The sequence below is a fragment of the Cyanistes caeruleus genome, chromosome 6, assembly GCF_971803275.1.
Source record: "Cyanistes caeruleus chromosome 6, bCyaCae1.hap1.1, whole genome shotgun sequence".
Classification (NCBI taxonomy): Eukaryota; Metazoa; Chordata; class Aves; order Passeriformes; family Paridae; genus Cyanistes; species Cyanistes caeruleus.
In genome coordinates this window covers 46,253,264-46,274,903 of record NC_141706.1, presented here as the reverse complement: position 1 = coordinate 46,274,903, position 21,640 = coordinate 46,253,264, and the positions used below count along the sequence as shown (strand labels likewise).

The following is a 21,640-nucleotide window of genomic DNA, read 5'->3' as shown; positions in this document are numbered from 1 at the left end:
TGTTCTCTATTTATTCTTCAATACTAATAAAAAAGAGTCCCATTTGTCCCCTCCATTTAAATATCTGTCATTGCTCTTTTCTATCCCTATACAGCTAACTCCTCCTCAAAGCTGATACTGACTTTCTTAATTTAGGTACTAGACTAGCACTAAGCTGCCCAGCCTTGGACTGCAAATTCTGCTCCACAGGTGAAAGAGAAGTACTTTTTTGACTGAATTTTGAACACCTTTGTTTTAACAACCTATTTCTGGGATGCTACAGATGCATCTAAAGGTCCAGTGGAACCAGACAGATCTGACACTAACATATTCACATCACAAAAAGCCCAGGCTTGACAAGAGGACAGAAACAGATGTAAAGACCCAGAGTAGTTTACTCCTCTGTTGTTCTTGGATGGGGTACCCCTGCATGCGTAACGTGTGTATGATCCGAGGCTAGCCAAGGGCTACGAGCTACAGGTCTAGTGAGCCCAGCTGTGTCAGGGTGTTAAATCAAGGCATGTCTCTCAGATGCACTGCTTTTACTGCCAAAAGTGTCTAAGGGTCAGGCAGCCTGGTTAACCCAGACATTCGGGAGCTGAAAAAACAAGCATGCTGCAGTACAGCAGTAGCAAAACAGTCAAAGGGGTTCCAGTAACTGTTAGATGTGTGTCCTACTGCCTGTCCTCTTTTCAGTGGGCACTCAGTTTATGTGTGTGATATACCTGGCTCACTAAAGACACCTCATGTATGGGCAAGACAGGATACAAAACAGAGCCACAGTGTTTTACAGGGCTCACTCTGTTATTATCATCTGCTTTTGGCACATTTGCTAGGCTTGGCCAGTGTATCCTAGAAAAGCTGGCTACTTCTGTGTCCAATTGCAGTCAGGACTCCTCCCCACTCTGGGATAAATTTCCTGAACCTTGAACCCTCTACCCTATTTCTGTACTAGTCACAATAGAGAATTAACTTTGATTCTTCTATTGTTAGCACCATGTAAAACAAAAGAGAACATGGTAGAAAGAAAGAAAGTGCTGTGGTGGTGGGACTTGAAAGGAATATTTAATTCAAAAGGCTTCCTGAATAGAGTTGTTATGACATTTACAGAGATGTTAAGCACAAGAAATTATGCCATGCTGATCAATATCCCCAACAGTTTGTAATGTTCCAGTCTACTGCTGGTAAACTTGGTGATCTTCTTGGTCTCTCCCTGATATCTTGAACAGTATATTCCTGTTCCCTACCTAGCATTTCTTCTCCTTATATACAGTGGTCTAATTGACAGATCAATTTTTCTGAGATGTTTTCTTTGACTGATGGTTCTGTTCACAGGTTGTTTAAAGCCTTATTCTTCTTGACACTGTCACTGAGAGGTTTTGAAAAGTTACTATGTAAATGATAGCACAGAAATGTGTATTTATTACGACTTAGTCATTCCTAAAAGCTGAAAGATTTTTCATGTACCACCAGTACACTCTGGTGAACAGTTGAGCTAATGTATTTTTTTACTTTGCATGCTGTCATCTGTAATATGAAGATTCCATACACCAAATACTGCTTCCAGGGAACATCTGCTTCATTCCACCACTTATAAATACTGTATCTGTGATCTCTATCTCAAAATATCAGCAGGTCTCTTCATGGTTCACAGACCTGTCAATAGTAGTGGCAACATGAGCAGTGGGAAAGACCCAGTCTGACTCTGGGGAAGAAAAAAAGAGCTTGTTGTGTTAGCTGTTCTAAAACTATCTATTAGTGATATGAGCACATTTAATCAAAACTATGGAGCCCCATGAGACCATTTTATGGCACCATATTTCAGCACTGAGCTGCATACTAAACCATTTCTCTCAGTTAGTCTTTTTCCCCACTTTAATATGGGCCCCAGTTTTCCACTCTGTTAGTTTAAGCAAGGAGCCTGCTTTGGACACAATCCATTACAAAGTCAACCTACCACCTTTCACAAAAACAAGAGAAGCCAGGAACTGAAAAGATGAGCCTGAATCGTCTAACTGTTCCATTACTTTTTCCCTTTATACTTCAACCAGGAAAGCGTCCAAGTTACTAGACAGTTTTTCAATTAGTCAGTAATGTTCATCTTTAGCATCTTGTTCTGTTTGTAGTTGAGTTTTCTACTTCCTGTTTCTTCCTTTTCTGGAAGCCATGTGTGCTGGCTGGGAGAGAATTGATAACGGATGCAAGGAGGAGATAAGTCAAAGAGACAAAGCTGATTTTAGTTTTGTCATCATAGTCCTGTCTCTGGAGAAATTCTAGAAACAACTTTAAAGAGATGATCTTTATCAAGATGTGAAACAAAAGCCAGGCAGTGCAAGAGCAAACAGAAATAATGTCTGGCTTACTGAAATATATGGGGGGAGAAAGATACATGAGAGCTTTAACAACAGAATGGGATTAGTTTCAATGAGTCTTGTAGAAATAATACATAGCCTTGAGATCCTCTTTGAGGAAAGAGATCAGAAAAACAGCTGAGAAGTATTAGCAAAAGAGAAAAGACAGCAAACCAAAAGTGACCTGACAGGCAAATGAAGCAGCCAAAAAGATGTTATGGAGAGGGATATTTGCCATGTCATAACCTATCGGCATGGTAGTATCACTGGAAAAGCACAATTTTGGGTGCCACACTCCAAGCACTCTGCCAAACTGAAGAAAATACCGTAAATTCAAGATAATTAAGGACTTGGCAGGTAGAACTACTATCTGAGGTTAACAAAACCTCAACAAGTCTAAGCAAAATTAGATTACTCCAAGAAGTAAAAGGATATTCAAAAGATGGAAAGTATTTACATGAGAAAGTGTTTAGGGTTCAGGAAGGAGAAACAAGGTACAACAGGCTGAAACAAAGGAAAATTCAGATAGCACATAAGGAGAAACTAGCTGATTAAAAGGTTGTCTAGATTCTTAAATAGATTCCTAGAGCACACAGTAGAGTTTCTACCACTGGACTTTTTTGAAAGCAGACTACACAATGTATCTGAGAATACTCTGTACAAATTATCAGGGACTGCACAAAACAGGCTGGAGCATGCAAGACATCTTTTCCCTCTATATTCCTTTGACACATTCACTCCCCTCTGTAGATGTGTATCTGGTCTTTTCCTGTCAACAATGAATGGATTAAATTAGCCTGAGACACAGCAGTTTTTAAACGATCAGCTCTCAGAGTGCTGGAAATATAGCTAGGCACTGTTGTTTTCCATGTAAGTGAAAAAATGTTACTGCAAGATCCCATGAATGGCAAGAATGGGTTTGGAGCCTTGTGCTGGAGACTGAAAGGCAACTTGGAAAATATTTCCGGAGCGGTTCCTTGCAGCCTTCAATACTTGGATTAGTTTTCTGAAATTCTGAAGGAATCTTTTGCTTTTTTTCCCCCTTCTGTGCATTTTTGGTGCTGAACTTTTTCCGGTTTTCCCACACTCCTGCCTGTCACAGAGCAGAAACCACAAAAATGCAGCGAAGTAAAGTCTGTCCAAGGAGCTGCAATTCCATCTCACAAGGATAAACATTTTCTTTGCCAAGAAGTGAGCACAGCACACCGGCATCTTCAAGTACACATCCCTACTGCCCAGCAGAGAAACCCACTGACACAGCCTGTCACCTGTACTAACAAGAGTCACCCAACATGAAAGAAGTCAGATAGCAAAGCTACCAGAGCATACCTGCCAGACCTGATGCTCACATCTGCATTTGCTGAGCTGACAAAATTTACTAACATCTTGTTTTCTTTTTAAATAGTTTCAGGGGATTAATTCTAAGTGCTATCTCTTAAGATAGCAAGGGTACAGGCAGCAAACACACAAACTTCCCCAAAGGAGTTCTGTCCAAGTTCCCTAAATATGCCTTGCAATTCCAGATTTGATTCACACACAGTGACTGCATCTTCATAAGGTGTCTTTCATCAGTAATCTAAAACTAAAACTTCTCTCTTTAAACAGGAAGTGAAAACAGAACCAGGAAACCTCACAGGAGCTTGCTCTGAAAGCTTTACAGCTCTTCTGACTGTAGAATAAGTACAAGGAAGGAAGTTATGAAATCAATTTTTCAGGATGAAACAAGTCTGAGGATATATGAGGAAAAACCTGATGAAAGATTTAGACTAAAACAGTTCTGCCATTTAAGAGCAGATAAACAGAGAGTTGAGGAAGCTGAAAACCCAGAAGTCTTGCTCACATTTTCTCCTAATGCACAAAAGAGAAGACATACCAAGAAATGGTAAAGAAGGAAACTTACAATCAGTAAGCAAAATTTAATGATGAATATTTTTGTTTGTTTTTAAAGATAGCATTTGTTTTTAAAGATAACCGTCAAATCCATCCACTTACCTTAAAATAGCAAGCATCATTTAACTAAAAGCTTACCAGAAGTTAAAAGAAGGATTTCTACAGTTAATGAGAAAACTATCATTACATCAGGCATAATATAAACATTTCAAATGAAATAAACACTTGTGCTTGAAGTCCTAAATACAACATGGTGTGTTAAATTTATGGGAAAACTTGGCTCAGGGGCAGATTATCTTGTTAAAGGTATTGAATTGCTTTGTTGCTTTGTTTTGGCTTTTTTTTTTTGGCACCCTTTTCTTACCTACCAGATTCAAGCCCCCATCAAAGATTACACAGAGGGAGTGACTTAAGTGCCTCAACATAGATGTAATTGGTGCTCTTAAGTTAAGACATCTGCATGGGACTCACAGATGCAACACAAGATCTACAGAAGACCTGTACTCATCTGGAAGAGCAGCTGGAAGTCAGGTGGAATAGCCCTGGGCATCCAAATGCCACTAGCAACTCGTATTTACCTTACTGAATCCCACTCTGGGATCAGTCTGACAGTTCCTATGTCCTTACCTTTGTATGATGTTACAGTAACCTTCCACACCCTTGTGTAACACAATTGCAACACAGTGCAATGCTTATTTCAGTATGCACAGCTCAGGTTATTCTGAGATTTATCCTGGACAGCACAGCCAGAAGGATCTGTCAGTCAGATGTAGACAGTTTCCTCTCCAATATTCATTTTCAGGGGAGGCAATGCCAACTCCCTATTGTGGATGGAAGAGAGAAAACTTACTTGGAAATCCTCTGGGCTGCAGCCTTTCTGATCACTGCCTGTCTGTGGTTTGTTGGAGGCTTTGGAACCAGCTGAGGAGCTGTACTCTGGGATGGCATTACTTTGTGCAAACTGGATGCCTTCTGGATACTAGAAGTGGCACTTGACGTCTTGTGGGCATCAGAGCCAGCTGGCATAGATATATGACTGGTGCTCGATTGTGAGTAGTTGGCAAAAACAGCCTGGGTAAAAAAAGAAGAAAATCCCATCGTAATTGGTGATTACCTCTGTGAACATTGCTGAGAATGCTGATGGAGGTGGGTGACATTTTTGTGAGGGATAGTATTTGCCTGGTGAAGGCATCCCAGGGCTCCAGGGAAAGTCCCACACATAAAAAGTTGTTAAGTCAGTGAATTTTATGCCCTTGGAAGCCAGGACTAGCTTCTAGGAAGGTAGACAACCTCACTACTGCCACAGAACTCTACTATTCTGGAGTTTAAAAACAAGAAGCCAATCCTCATTCTAATCCTGCAGTGGGCTTCCATCCAGAAAGAAGTAAAGAATTCATTACATTGACTTTCTGCATTATTTTGCTAAATTATTCTTTATGTGGGAGGTAGGATTGAGACACAGTTCTAGGAAAGAGAAAGGTTATGGGGAAGATGATACAATGCTACTTATTTGGTTATTGAACTTGGAATAGCAGAAAAGCTCAAGGGCACTTTCTTCTGAAAAAGGAACTTAGATCCACCACCGACAAAAAGGAAATCCCCAGTAATATCAGGGAACAGAAAAAATTTCCATTCCTATAGCATGTGGTAGAGTAAGCATGTTGGAAATATGACACAGGGAACAAAAGGATCTGCATGTTATGAGACACTGGAGAACTGAGCAATGGCCTGGCAAAGCAGGGACTGGGGAATATTCCTCTATGGGAGCTCTGCAGACTGCTAAACTCTTCAGAAAGAAGCAACCTGCTGGGAGTTCTGCTTTGTCTTTCCTCGAAGTCAGTCAGATTCCCAGCACATAGGCAATACTTTAACCTTATAATTTGGCATCTAGAGGTCAGTGATAGGAGATAAGGGGAAGAGCTGAGCCCTCACTGTGACCCTGGGAGCAGCGTCCTTCACTGAGTTTGTCCTCAGTTTCTCCTCATGTGGAAAATACACAAAGCCACAGCAAATGGGCTCCAGGCTCCAGAGAAAACCACAGTCTGAGAGCTGGCTGAGTCTCAGCACACAGACAGGAAAAGCCCCTCTCCCCCGCAGTTCTCTGGCAAATGGCAGAACAGTGGTGTGTGGGAAGGCGTTTCTGACAGGCAGAATTCTAGGGAGAGAAGGAAGTGCAGGAGCCAAAACAGGCCTGTTTCCTAACTAGAACTCACTGACAAGACACCCTTGAGCTCCCAATCCTTCTTAACCTCTCCCTTCCCTCAAGCTCTACCTTGATTGCAGCTTCCAGATTCTCAACAAGGAAGCTAGTACAAGTGCAGAAATCTGGAAAATAGCAGCCACACCCCACCTCTCCCCAGAAAAACTAACTAAAATGTAACTTGGTTTAGTCTCTTGCATCTCAGAGCCTGACACATCATAGGGTTGGGATAGAGACCCTCAAGTCACTGCACCCACTTCTTATTCAGTAATGACATTTCACTGTGAAATTATATTATCCATCTTTGCTATAAATTCTTTTAATATTATGCATTCTTCGTGTAAGTTCTTTTTCTTGTTACGTAATACCTAAGATCCTGGAGTTCACAATGCATACGGTCATAACCCTTTCCCTGTGTTAATATGCCTTGATAAGGAGGTCTGTGACTCTAAAGAAATAGCAAGCATGGATGCTCTAACAAAGTCTGATCAGCAAAAACTGTTTTGAAACCTGCCTAAAGAAAGGTCATGGATGTTTTTCTTGGGGGCTACAGACTTCTGAAAATGCCTTTGTCTCCACAGTGTGCTGAGATTCTGGCTGTCTTCCATGCAAGGATGGGGAGACTGGAAGCTGACAAGGACCACAGCTTCTGGATTCAGCTACACTGCCCTTCTGCAAACTCCACAGGGACTGAACAGGAAACCAGGAGAAGCTTCTGTGCAAATAAAGAGGACAGCTGAGGAGAACAGAGCCTCACCACACAAAGGAAGAGTTGGGAAGCTCTAAGCACATCCAAAACATAGGAGACAGACCTTATCACTCAGGATTCTTAAGATTAAGGGTCTAGGGAGAGCAGAAGCCTAGACAAACCCTGATAGATGCAGTTCTGAAGCAGGTAGCACCCTACAACTACTGCTGCTTCAAGTGAAAAACTTTCAATTACAGTTCCCAGGTTGGCAGATTTAACTTGATATTGAGACATTTGCTACCTTAACAAGTCTCTAGGGCTACAAATCTGAAAAATACTAAAAAAGCTGTAAGATGTTTTAGCTAAAATTTCCATTAACGGCATTAACCCTGTCTTGTCTATGAAGAAAACTAGCACTGATAAAGTATTTTTCCCTGCATCACAGACTGAAGCAATATCTCCTTGCTTCAACATCTTTAACAACACCATACACAAAGTATTACCTGTACAAATAAAAAGAAAATTTTTAATTAGAAAATCTCAATGTGTACATCTTGTCAATAAGGACAATGAACATCTTTGAGTATTAGTCAGTAGCAGCTATGTTTAGGCTGTTAGTGATTAAAAGCAGAGAGGTATTGTAGTACTTTGAAGAAAAGCTAGATATATTAATGATCTTCAAAAACAGAAAGAATGTTTCTGGCACTTACCCATCCCTGTATCTAACACCCATCCCTAGCACAGTAATGGAACAAACATTGCAAGCAAAGACATGTTCATTGTGTGACCAGAGGAGGTAATAAAGCTCATTTCCTGTGAATCTGTCTTACACTATCTAATATAAAGCATATCCCAAATTATGCTTCCCTTCATGGGTCTGGACACTCTTGTGTTGATTTTGTGCTGTCTAATTAGGAGTGGTCTCAGCCTCTGCCTTAATGGGAACAGTAGTTGAACCCCCTTCCCAGATAAATGGCTCTTGATTTTAATGAAATTTGTATGAAACATAGCTGTGAGATTTCTATCCCACAGTCATTCACATTCAATTGGATCAGCAAATCTGAAAAAGATGAGATACTCAGCAGTGTACAAGAACTGACAGATGCACGCACATATGTATTGCATAAAGATCCATGTAGCTAGTTCCCAGTCCCTAGGAGTGCAAACTGAGATGTTTATAAGCAATAAACAATAATGAGGTTTTAAATTAAAAAAAAAAAAAAGCAAACCCAACAAAACACAAGTCACCACTTTTAGAGAAAAATTGTATTTCAGAAAACATTGCAAAAATATAAAGAATCAAAAGGCTTGAAAGACCTTTCCAGTCATAAATTGTTTAGTGGAAATTCTTTTTAACACATACTAATGCATTCAGTTAAATCAATTTGGATACAATGATCAGTTGAACTGAAAATTCAAAAAGTGGCAATAAAGGGCAGGTTCAAAATGTACTATTAACTACCACAGTGTTAAACTGCACTGAGGAGAGTATCTTGGGGTCTTAAAGAAGAACAAGCTCATGGTATGCACAGACTGTCCTGAACCATGTCCTCTTTGGTAAATTCTTCAGAGCAAGAAAAAAATATACTATATTCAGTTGACTTGGTGCCCTCTGTTTTATTTCTCTTGCTACTGCTAGCTCTCTAGGGCAAGGATTGGGCTGTATTATTGCACTGGAAAGATAGTTAATACATCTGGGCGTTACCATAATTCTAATAATAGTGACAGGATCAGAAACACAGGGACAAAGTTTCAGCTGGTATAAATCAGCTCAGACTACTGCTTTCAGAATGGTTGTTCTGTTTTACTTACACTGAGACTTTGACTCATCAGTATCACAAGACTCAAATAGGAAAAATGGCAATTAGCACATTTAGTGGGAAAACAAAAGGAAGAAAGCTGAAAACAAGAATGAACGAGAGACTGAAGGAAAAGAGACACTGCAAATCTGACAGTAGTTCCATATATAACAGTTTAGAAAAAAGTTTAATGATGTTCGAGGCTGCATTCAAAGATGCCCTGTAACCACAGGCAACAATAATATAGTCCTAGGAATACTAGGACTATTATTCACAGCACTCAGCATTTCCAGTCAAATCTAAATAAATGGTAAGTATGTCAGAAGAGATTCACAAATATTAAGACAAAAATTTGCTGAACTTCATAAAATGAGGAATATTTCAGAGGACATACAATTTTTAAATGACTGAGAGGAGAATTATTTAAGATTAATTTAGCCTAATCTTCTACAGCATAAAATGTTCTTAAATTTGTAATTGAAAATGTGATCACATAACTGCCCACACAACTCATTAACATGATTCATGTCTTATTTAACATGAGCCTTTTTGATGTAAGCAGTACTGACAGGGATCATTCCACCATACAATTGTACTTCCCTTGTTTTAATTTAGCTTTTTTTCCCATGTGAAATGTTTGGCATGAAATTTTAACCCCAGTAGATGCTAGGCTAAGCAGACAGAACATAGCCACACAAAGAAGGAACCTCCCTAACAGCTGATGGCATCTTTCCAGTACAGGAAACAATTAGAGAATAAACAATGATGGCATATTAACTGTCTTGCCAACTGCAGCAGTGATAATAACATCTAGGTCATAAAGTGTCACATGAAGTCTCCTTTAAACATTAAAAATACTGTTATAAGCCTGTTTTTCTTGTATTTTGGTTTGATTTTGTAATTCTTGTTCCTTGATTTTACTGGTATCAGATTTAAGCTTCTTGTCTCTACTTTCAAACTCTTCCCCTTTCTATTTTTGCTCACGTTTCTCAAGATCTGTACTGTGTCTGTTCCTTGTCCATATGACTCCACCTATTTATTTGTTAAGATTCTCATCTAATCAGTTTGGTGTTTTTCTTTTTGTCCAAGTAATCAAATACCTATTCTATCAAAGGTCTATTTCTATAGTACTACACTGTGTGAACTAGCTTCTGCATACAGTGAGTGAAAACTGTTCATTATTATTTCTCTTCCTCCGCCCACACAGTATTTGATATTCTGCAGATTGTTAAATGCCTGGAGAAATCATCATCATTCTTACATGTCTGGAAAGTGCTCAGCCAAGAGTGGGTGCTGCAACAAAGCACACAACAAGCCTTCATGTTAACACACGTGGTAGGATAGATCTACTGCATGGTAGATAGAGGGATTCTTATGACACAAATACTTGACTAGAAAAACCCATGATTTCCAGTGCATTCATCTCATTTCTAACATACTGAACTGGTTAATGTACGGGAGAAGCATTTGCTGTGCTATTAATCACAGTGCTGCTGTTATTTGATCACATATATATAGTCATACATGTAACTAGCCCCTTTGCTAGAGATAGAAGAAAAGACTGGCATCTAGTTAAATTGCGTGGTTACACCACACCCAGGGTGTACGTCAAGATATATTAATTAATTAATAGATGTACTTCAGCTACTGACAAATGGCTAGTCTGCCTTCTAACCATAACAAGAATTTGAACAATCAGATGAAAGTCTCAGAGATATTCTGCATGCATTCCCCAAAAGAGAGAGATGACACTCTTTCAAGAGACAGGCCTTCAGTCTTGGGGAATATATTTCTTCTGCTGAGGGGAGACTGACACTTTGAATGTAGCAGGCAAGACAACAAAGGATGGAGTAGATCTCAACACACAGGAAGGAAAAGAAATAAAACAGCAGGCAATGGGAGATAGGTAATATAGGTGACACTGACAAGGAAATGTGGTAAAGCCATGCAGGCTAGGATAAGCTACATGAACTCTAGCTAAAAAGGAAGGACAAATGAGGGTCAACATGAAAGGGTGGTGCAGAAGTCAAAGCAATGTGAGAGCAATGTGACCTACATCTCAAGATGTAGGTCAGTGAATGCATAAGCAGCAGACAAGGGAAGGCAGTTCTTAGAAAGGCCAAGTTAAAGGACAGAAGTCTGAGAAGCTAACTAGCAGAAGGAAGAGGTCAGTGACAGAAAGCTAGAGAGGGTGTAGGGGAAGACAAAGGTAGTGCCATGACTGGCAGGGTAGGCATCAGAGGATTGATGCAACTTTGATTGGAAGAAGAGGGATAGCTGGCTCCATACAGTGTCTTGGACAGGAAGTGTCCAAGAGACAATCATTTTATTAGGATCATATTTTATTCATGACAGAAAGTCTGAAGGTCCCCACGTTCAGCAAGTATTTTTCTTCATTAATGTCAAACTCAGTGCAGCCTGAGTCCTGCAGCATGGCAATAGCCTCAATACAGCAACTCCAAAATGCTTGGCTCACAAGAATGGAAGGAGAGAAAGGAGGGGGGGCAATGTGGGGGTGAGAGGAGGTTTAACAAAGAATCATTTTAACAGAAACTCCTGAGTAATGGCTCTGCCCTAGGCCAAGAATAACATCAGCTCAATGTCAGCAGTTAAGAAGGCTCAGCCAGGCCCCATGGCCAGCTCCAGCCTCCTCACAGGCACAAGCCAGTTTATGGCACTTTCCTGAGCTCATGAGCAGCCACATCTGCCCACCCAGAGCCCAGTGGACAGAGATGAAAGGAAGACCTCCTGCACTGAGTGGGAGCAAGAAGACTGTAGGTGAGAGAAGCTGAGGATGGAAACTACATGGCAAAGTAAGGGCCTTGAAAGAAGGAGAGCAAGAAGCAAAAAACAGAGGGCCTCTCAAGATGTTCCCAGAAAAGGATGAGGGCAATGTGCCTATAACCTATTCTCAAGGACCCTGACAAATGAATCATCTGCTTCACAGTGGGGAGAGTGGATGTTCAGACCTCCACATATTAGGTCTGTTCATGGGAGTCCAGTCATGCCAGACTGCTAACAAACAGCTCCTTGCTATTGAAGACAAAGCTGTTTTGAATGTAGGTTTGTTCACCCAAAGGTTTCCTTCTCCTTTTATCAGGGAAGCCTTTAGGACATCACCCAGAATATGTCTCTATCTCTTTCCCTCTCTCTAATAATAAAGTAAAGTCACAAGTGTATCAATTAAATCATTGTAGTGTTGAAAGATTCTCCCGACGGAATTGAAATGCCGTTCCATACACCATGGTTTACCTTTGGCATCTACGAGTCATCCAGAACAGCAATAATACAAGCCCTTTTTCATATTTCCTCCAGCTCTTAAGATGTCAACATAATGGAAGAAGCTATTGGAAACTACAGTATCAAAATGCTATCAAAATTACTGCGAGTAACATTGGTTTTCTTGCAATGCACTTTAAGAGCTACTTCCTTCACAAAATCTCTGCCATATGTACCGTCTCCAGGTTTGTTCTGCACATCTAAGACTCAGACAGCACTGCTACATCCCAGGCAGGATTTTTTTTAGTTACCTGTTGTCGTGCTTGGTTTTGCTCCAACAGCTGTCTTGACTGAAGTTTCTGCTGCTGAAGTTGTTGCACAGCAAACTGAAGCTGATAGCTGGGATGTGCCAGAGGACCCCGTGTCGTCTTGTAGACACTGGTCTCCATCTCTCCTTCCAAGCCAAAATGATGATTCTCTGGAGCCCTGAGGAAAGAAGAGCCACCATGTTTTTCACTCTGCATATAAGGACTCCTGCCTATAAGGCACGGCTGCTTCCAAAAAATTTCTTCATATTTAGCCAGCTATGAATTTTTATTAAGTGGCTTTAGCAAGTACAACACCTGCTAAAGGTGCCATGTGCCAACTGCTTCCTGCTAAGCACTTCCATGAATATAGGCTGGACTATATTACTAGACATTCTCTTGAGGACAAAAAAGGAAAGGAGAATAAAAACTCCAAATTGGAACATTTCTGAGGCTGATTAGCATTGAAAACAGGCAGAATAGCAGCAGGAAAAAAGCTGATTCCCCCATCACTAGTGAGATAATTATTTATTTGGATTTGTAGAGGCTTTAATACAGTAACACAAAGCTTACACTAAGCACGTGCATGCTGCAGTGACAATGGAATAGAAACAGACATGCAGTACAACATTCAGAGAGGATGAAGGACTGGTTGGGTGAGGTTGGAACTAGGATACATACTGACTCCATGCAGCTACAATCCAAAAGGCCTGGGGGGAGTGAGATAGGCTCATTTCTTTCATCCTCAGAGAAATGCAAGTTTTTCTCAGAGGACAAAAGGCCTCCTGCAAAGAGACAGGAAGCTCTTACAGCCCAGGCTTACATGGTAGGAGTTCAGCTGTGGCCTGCAACATGATAAGTACCAAGAGAAGCTCACTAGCTTGCTTTGAAGTTTCCAAGCCTTGGCGAGAAGGCAGCAGCCCCACACTTCTACACAAGGCTGAGAGGCTTTGCAGAGAGCAGGTGGCAGACTGACAGGACCACGAGGTGTCCTGAAGAGCAATTCACACATTCTGTGTTCACACGACAGATGTTGTATGACCCACTGAATCCTGACACTGGCTAATGTAACATTCAAGCCTCAATGCCTGAGCTTCACAATTGTCTGTTATCTCTGACATGTTTCTCTCAGCCACTCCTTCCAAATATTTCCTTTGGATTCCCAGGGCAGACTTCCCTTATATTTCCTATCTACATCACACGTAACTGGGATGTAAAAGATAATTGGTGTCTTTCATGCCACAATTTAGAGTGTAGGTCATGGTTTTGGCAAGAGAGTTAACTGCAATCTCTTTGCTTCAGGAACCTATCAAAATTTACAACCTAGATTCTTTAAACATAACACAGTTTGCCTTGAGTGTGTTGCTTCTTCCCCCGATAGTTTTGTCATTGCAAACCCTTAAAACATTCAGAAATAAGAAAATTCACTCAAGCACTCTTTAAGCTATTCATTCAAGTTCTATTAATTCTAGAAACTAACATCTGTTCCAACTCCTCCCATATCCACCTCCAGCTCAGAACCTGCAATACGTAAAATTCATCCTTTGATTCAAAAGAATGCTTAGAAGCTCAGGATTGAGTGATTATTTCTAAAATGTAAAAGTCAAGACAAAATGGAGGGAAAAAACCTGATATAAATGAAAACTCCACTAAAACTGGACCTGCCAATAGCCAGATTTTGTGCCACAGAGATAACATGCAACGACTGCAGTCTGCAGTACTGTGTGGGCCACTATCTAAATGACAACATTTTAGTAACATTTCCCTGATTCTCATTTCTTTTGTTTTGAGATATCTAGCAAATGATTTACTGTTATGAAATTAAAAATACTTAAGTCTGACTTTTTAAAAATGCACCAAGATTGCTGCCTTTCTCCAACCTTTGTCCAATTCAGTGAACTCTCAGATTCTCTCACTTCTAACTTGCTTTAATTCACTTTTTCAGTTTCAACCAATATACTGGACATAATATTGCCCAGGTAAACTTGGCTTAATTTACTCTGGAAAGCACTGTTGAAACTACATTATTAAACCTTTAGGAAGAACTAAATTTAAAAAGATTTTCTTGTGACACAGTCTTATACAAAACACCCTGCAGTTCCAATACCTTCTCTCCACATGACAGCAAAACAACACTTTTTTTCTATATTGACTATATTGACAACATTGTTGCTTGCCTAAGCAGACTTTACCCTCATGGCCAGCAGAATCATTCTGGATTGAATATGCCTCTGTTGGCTTCAATGGGTTTTCCTTATTTACAGACAGAAATCAAAGTAAATGCATTATTCTGCATTTATGCATTATGTTGCAAAAGACAACTTCAACCTTCTATAATATAAACATACAATATTTGACAACAGAAAGCCAGTGCATTTGCCAGTCTTGGGGCCACTTTCTTATTGAGATCTTTCACCTGCAGTTTTGTAAAGTCCCCACATCACAAGTTATCAAGTGCTGATATTACAACTAAGGTGATGTTGCCCTGGTACGGAACAGGCTTAGGATCTGAGACTCAAAACAGTGTTGCCAGAGACATGCTCCAGCTCTCAGTCCATTTGCTAAGCTCACGGGAATGCACCACAGAGCATCTCCTATTTTCAGTCTCTGCCTGTTAGATGATTTACTAAAGCATGACAACTCTTTTGCACCCTGAAGTAGAAATTAGTTCTGCCTAAGGAAATTACAACAGGTTCAGCACCATAATGAAGGCTGCAAAACAACTGTAGAGGACCTCACACCTTAATGGATATTAAAGAGTTCACTTGTTAGGAAGATTGTATAAATACCCCAAACTGAATTAAAAGCTTTCTCAAAACTTACACTGTTTTAGGGAAAGCCAAAAATAACCAGAAAAAAACCTCCACACCCCTAAAGGAAATGAAGATTGTAGAGTCAGTACTCACAGACCTGCTTGTTTTCAATTCAGGATTATTGTTTGAACGCTAATGATTGAATAGTCATTACTTCACATGTACAGACAACAGATTTAGGCACGGATGCACACACATGCAATTTGGAAATAGAAATTCCTGCCTGTGCCACCAGAAAAGATTTGGTTTCATTTTGTCAGCCAGGCTGGTTGTGAGCAATCTTCTCACAGCTTGCTCAGAATTATTTATGAGTTGCTTAGTTTAGAGACCTGGCCAGGATTCAGGCCTTCGCTATGCACAGGAAATCTCAGCCTTTGGAATTATGGCCCATCCTTTGTAAGCAAGATTCTGTCCTTCCAGCAGCTCTTCAGGCTACTCAGTGCTCTTGGCAAGAAACCCACTGTATTCCTTTCTTTCAACTGTAGTTTTCATAAAGGCTAGGCCAGAATTCTCTCTTCCAAATCACTGACAGCATAAAACCTCTCTGCTGCAGTTTTTTGTACCACAAAAGATACAGGTTTGATTGTGAGACTATTTTCAACAAATCACAACGTGATTATGATTGGGATCCAGTCCAAAAGGGCTGGAATACGATACATTCATCTCCAGGTTTTCTGGTTCTAAACTACCTTTCTATTCTAGTTCCCTTTTCCGATTTGTTAGCTCTTTTCTGATGTAAGCAACCTTTATGCAATCAACTACTTACACCTATACTAGAAACTAATGTCAGTGTACTAAAATACTAAACACTAATAAAATTTTAATGCATTTTTTTCATTGATGACAGAAAAAAAGTCTCTATGACATCCAGTCTCCAAACAGAAGGGATGTGATTCTCAGCTCTTACAAGAAAGGAGAGAGCTGTCTTCTGTTTCCATTTCAAAAGAATTTGAAGGGAATTCCAATTCTTGTAGACAAGATCAGACCCCAGAACACCAGTCACTGAGGACCTCATAGTTACAAAATCTATAGGACAAACAGCAAGTCTGTACTAAAAGAATGACACATCAGGCTTACATTTATATTTCAACTGAAGCCCTCTTCCAATGGCACAGCTGGGCACTTGCTTGATACTAGTTCCTGTGTGGCAGGCAACAATACCAATTCATGAAGTACTCTGATGCTCTCCATATATCACTCACAAAGAAGGCACTTTGGAAATACTTGAAAAGTGTCTACATCTCATTGAAAGGCAGTGCAAGCTAGGCTCAAATTACTGTGTAAATGAAGCTTCATCATTCATGAAGAATATTCCTCAGTTTAACCCTTCTTAGTTTGTGAGAACTGATAGCATCATAGCAGAAATCAGTATGTCTGGAGGTCTAGCAAACTGAGAAAATAATTATTTTCCTACTAAACAAGGAAACAAGCTGACAATGAAAATACTTTGCATCCTTTCCTGCAAAGGCTGGAACTAAGGAGGAACAAGAGCCATTGCTGGCAATAAGGGAACCCAAGTGCATTTATAAATCAGTGCTCTCACCTTGCCATAGAATGCAAGACAATCTTGGGCAGCAGTTTCTTTCCCAAAGGGCATTCACATGGTATGACAAGCCTAGGAAGTTTTCAGTACAAATCTTTAGTGAGCACCAGCTGCTAGAAAGCAGTTGGCATGGTAACTAATGATTTTGTCTAGTGTGGCAGTTCCCAGCATCCTGCTGACTTATGTTCAGGCACTCAGAAAAACATAGAACATTTTCTTTGGCACAGTGTGTGCTTCTTCCATCCCTAACAATAGGTCCTAGATTGGGACTGGCTACAGAGTAATGATAAACAGAGTGGGATGAAGCCCAGGATGCTGGGGTCCTGGCTGGGATGCAGGCGTTTTGGGCCTCTCACTTGCCTTGAGGCCTTTCTTTGTCTTTTTTCCTCTTTCCTTCCCCTCAGCTTCAAAAGCAATAAATTAAAATCTGAAAAACAGAGCAACGAGTCTTTGAGAGTGGTCCACTCCTGGCCTCTGCTGTTATCAGGAGTGTCTATGAAAGAGTGATTTTGGTGCAGTTTAGTTAGCAAGAGTCTACATTTTAGCAAGGACTGTAGCTCTGATTGCTGGAACATGTAAGCCTCTAAAAATCTCCTGCTTTGTAACATAGCATGAGCTGTGTTACAGAAGTAAGGAAAAATAGTTTCACAAAACACCAGGGGCGAGCAAAGCATTTTGAATATTCCTAAAAAAGCTAAGCCTGGGATTTTGGAGATCTGAAGCACTGGGAGCTGTCCAGAACTTGCCATGGTACAGGTACTTGGAGACAGGGAAGGGGCAGGAAGCAGCTGGCCTGTATAAAATGAGGATGCCATTACATGACCTGCAATCTCCTTTTGTACTCTTCAAGAGAAGCTAAGGAAAAGCTTTTAAAGTTAATGAGCGGCTTGTTAAGGCTGCATCGGCACAATAAACCTGCAGAACTGCATTTCGGATTCAAATCCAGTTCAAAGTGAAAATCTCCCATGGTAGATGTGGTGTTTCTGTCACACACCATCAATCAAACTTTCCTCTATTATTGATGAGGCATCATGAAATAGTTTCAGCCTTAGTTCTTCAGCTCCCCCTTCTCCCAGTAGCTCAAGCTACTTTTACCTACAGAAGGGGCTCTTACCATCAGTATATTTGTGTCACAAGAAGACAGAAGATGCACAATATCCTTGCACAAAACCTTAGGACTGAGTTGGTTTAGGCAAAAAACATGAGAAGTTTTGTGCATTTAACTACAGTTTCCAAATCCATTCACAGATTAATGGTAAGAGCTACCAGAGGCACAATTCAAGCATTCCAGAACATTTTAATATGCATAATATCTAGCAAATGTCAGGAGTCCCCCTCTACTATTCTCACAATTCCCCCTTTCAGCTGAGAGAACTGATATTGTTACAAGAATTTTACTCGGAAACAAGTATGTGAGCAAAAGCATCCAGCTTATCTCCTTGTGGTGCAGGATCAACACGTTTCAGTGGCTGTAGGAGTCCCTGTGTCACGCTCAGCTGCACAACTTCACAAGCAGATATGCATTCAGGATGAAGAATTTTCCCAAACATTCCCAATGAAACTTTAGTTTTCACTGTTTTATTATATGACATTCCTCTTATTTCAGGACTAAACCTTCACTACTAGAACTATGCCTCCTTTGAGCTCAGCCAGCCTTGGCACACTTAGGTCCCTTCTTTTTCCTCAGCTCAGTCCCTTCTGGCCTTGATTGCAAATTGCTTTTCTCTGAACTTTTTCCACTTTATTATTCCAGATGTGCATGCACAATAGCTATACAAGGAAAGCCCACTGCCTCCTTGCTTCTTCACTTTTTTTCTACAACTATTATCAAAATCCACAGGCTTCCTTCTTATCTGCTGTATGTTGCTGGATAATTTATTTCCTGCTCCCTAGCTTCTGAAAATTATTCTTGCTGTTTCCTTGCCATTGATACACCTGGGTTTTGGAACATACCTTCTCATAACAAAGGCAATGAAGATCAGGAATTAAGTGCCTTTGACATCCTAGGTCTCCATATACAGGCAAGGTCATGAGTGTTAAGTGTCTAACCTGCTAGGTTAGAAATGAGGTGCATCAAAGTAGCCTTCTGGTAGTCTAGGAGAGGAAGGGAAGAATGAGATTATGGAGCACTGGAAAACCTCTTCAAGAAAGGCCTAACCTATCAGCTACTCTTGGATTTAGCTGGTATTATCAATCAGAAGCACTAAATGTGCCAGTCTCAGCAAATTAAATCAAGTATTTATCTTTCAGTGGAGACAATTTTTGTTGGGCCCCTAGTAGCATCCTTGGCTTCATGCCTGTTACAAAATACTGTCAGTCTCTCTGATCTGGGGAATACTTGGCAGGTAAACAACACCTTTTTTTTTCCTTCTCTATACACATGGCAGCTCTGAAATTCACTAGCAGAAAGGCTGAATCAAGAAGACAACCAACAGCCATCTGACTGCAAATTTTAGTGTCTTCATCCTATTGTGGCTCACATAAGGTCACTGGAAAGGTAATGAAGATAACTGAGCACATCTCCTCCAAGTGATCTAGACCAACAAAATCACACAGCCTTTCTCCTCTCAATTAGTGCAAACACAGGGTTGAGCTTTACTGAGTGGAAGGCTCTTCTGGCTTCAGGTTTCTTGCACCTATTTCCACACTTGCAAACACAGAGCCTGCAAAAAATATTTTAACAGCAAGAAATACATACAGTAAGACTAAAACAGACACCTGGTATCATTTTGTTGTCATAATCAAGTTTTGGGGGGGGATGACCTGCTTAACTCTGACATGCAACTGCCTGAACTGTGTTGTGTGGTCCCACACACCCTACCCCCAGGTGTAGGGACCTTAATTAAGGAATTCAGATTAAGGAAGTTCAGATACAACAGGGTGGACCCAATTAATTTACCTCACTGTACTGTCTTGATTTTCATTTATTAAGCTAAATCATTCAGACTAAGAACATGTATTAAGCGCCATCTTAAATTTGATCACTTATCCTAGTCCAGGCAGAGTTTCTGGTTTGACTATACACACTCCACAGAACCCAAAGTACAAGAAAATTAGATGTGGCGTTGTACCACTTATAGGTGGGAAAGGTACTCCTCATTGAGGAAGTTCCACTCTAAAAAAAGCCTAGCATGAATCAAGTGGACCAAACTGATGAACATGAGTTGTAACAACATTCTTCTACTTTTTCTCCTTCACTGTAGACAAGTTTATTGAAAACCAAACTGAGAAAGACTTACAGGCTCTATTTATTTTTAGACATAAAGCCTTTTCTAGTGCTTTATGCAAACAGATTCTGCATTTTACGGGTGGATAGCAACAGTAGCACACAAGGATGAAATCAGTAAATGGGCACAGTTATCTGTCTAGAATATGCTTTTGACTGAGCCTGTAATTAAAGTCACTAATCTCCCCTGAAAATCCCATACTCCTTACCTCTCTCTAGAGAGGCAGGGGTTAAGTCAGGACCACTAAATTAGCCCTGCACCCTGTAATGCCTTTGTAAAGCCGCTCAAAGAGTTTACAGGGAAAGAGTGAGACTGTAGCTGCTATCCCAGCCAACATTTGGTTCCTATTACAGTGAATAAATCTCCCCCTCCTCCTTTTCTTGTGTTACCCCTTTTTATATTAAAAGTCCATCAAACACATTTTTTTCCCTTTCATATTTTCCATTAAGCTTCCTCCTGTGTATGCTTTCCCAGAGTGTGGTGCTCTTTGCTGTATGTGCTCAAGCAGCAGATGCAAGATCCCAATGAGTAAGAAAATGGGGAATGAAGAAAGGAGCTCAGGCTCCTCTCTAAATCCCAAGAGGCAAGTGAAAAGTTACAATTGGGCTAAACTGGTGAAATCTAGAGCACTTGAGAAGAATAAACAAACAAACGTAAAACAGGCTGTTGAGTTTTGTAGGGTTAGGATTCATGAGATGGGGGAGATTATTCAAAGCCCTACTCCTGCCCAGAGCTAAATGCCCCTGCCACCATTAGTATCCCAAAAGACATAGCACAGGATGGTGTTACACTAGAGGGCCTTAAGGATTCCTTAGGGTTGTGCTGTCCAGATCTCATACCACTTGAGGCCCACACAAAATTTGTGCCATATGACCAAGTAGTAGAGACATCTCATGCACTCTGGCTATTTTATTGTCTAAATATTAAATATCAAGTACACTAAAACCTCTAAGGAGCATGTCAAACCTCTAAATTCTACAAAATTTGTGCTGTAATTAATTAAAGCAATTAACTTGGCTTGATTTCCAGTACAACTATCACCTTGCTATCTGGTAGATGAATACTCTCTTATGAGTGTCTCTTATAAATCTGGCAGTTTAGATGATCTATCTATGGGGACAATGCAGCTAAAGTATACGGCTGCCTGACATTGTGACTACACATTTCAAGAATTATAGCTAGGTAAAAGAACTTCACAAAAGAAGCAATACCTCTACATTTATAATCTATATACCTAAAGGGAAAGCTAGAATTTGTTCTGCACTTCCTGAGCAAACATCTACAAATTCACCTAATCAGGGATTGTGCAAAGTGTCACCTGAAAGCCAGCTGGCCACAGTTATATTAAGATAAATGTCCCAGGTAAAAGAAGTAGAGAAATAGCATGGCACCAGTAAGATGCATCTGCTGTGCCACCATTCAGTAATACAACTGAAGCTGTGTAATATCTAGCTGCTGAAATCAAGTAAAAGAAGACAAAAAATACAAAACAAGAACTGAAGGTCACTTCTCTGGATGTTTGCTGTGAGGCTGGAGGCTTGCAGTTAATAGTCTCTTGTTTCTGAATAATTCACCAAGCACTGATACAAGGGCAAAGATCCTAAAGAGACCTCTACCCTTAAACAT

The 21,640-nt window shown here is 40.4% G+C and overlaps 1 protein-coding gene across 47 annotated transcripts in view; it reads right to left on the bottom strand.

The window, feature by feature from the left end:
• The window catches only part of TTLL5 (tubulin tyrosine ligase like 5), a 129,699-nt gene that overhangs the window by 16,186 nt on the left and 91,873 nt on the right, over nt 1-21,640 (bottom strand). For 33 of the 47 annotated variants that reach the window (XR_015288120.1, XR_015288113.1, XR_015288115.1 and 30 more), the window contains 2 exons: nt 12,438-12,612; nt 5,071-5,291 (listed from right to left, as the gene is read on the bottom strand). Coding sequence is in view for 25 of the 47 variants with exons in the window: in XM_086893361.1 (XP_086749487.1) it covers nt 5,071-5,291; nt 12,438-12,612 (396 nt within the window). In the remaining 22 variants the exon portion in view is untranslated. The remainder of the gene's footprint in view (nt 1-5,070; nt 5,292-12,437; nt 12,613-21,640) is intronic. The other 14 variants (XR_015288116.1, XR_015288107.1, XR_015288105.1 and 11 more) reach the window with 1 other exon arrangement.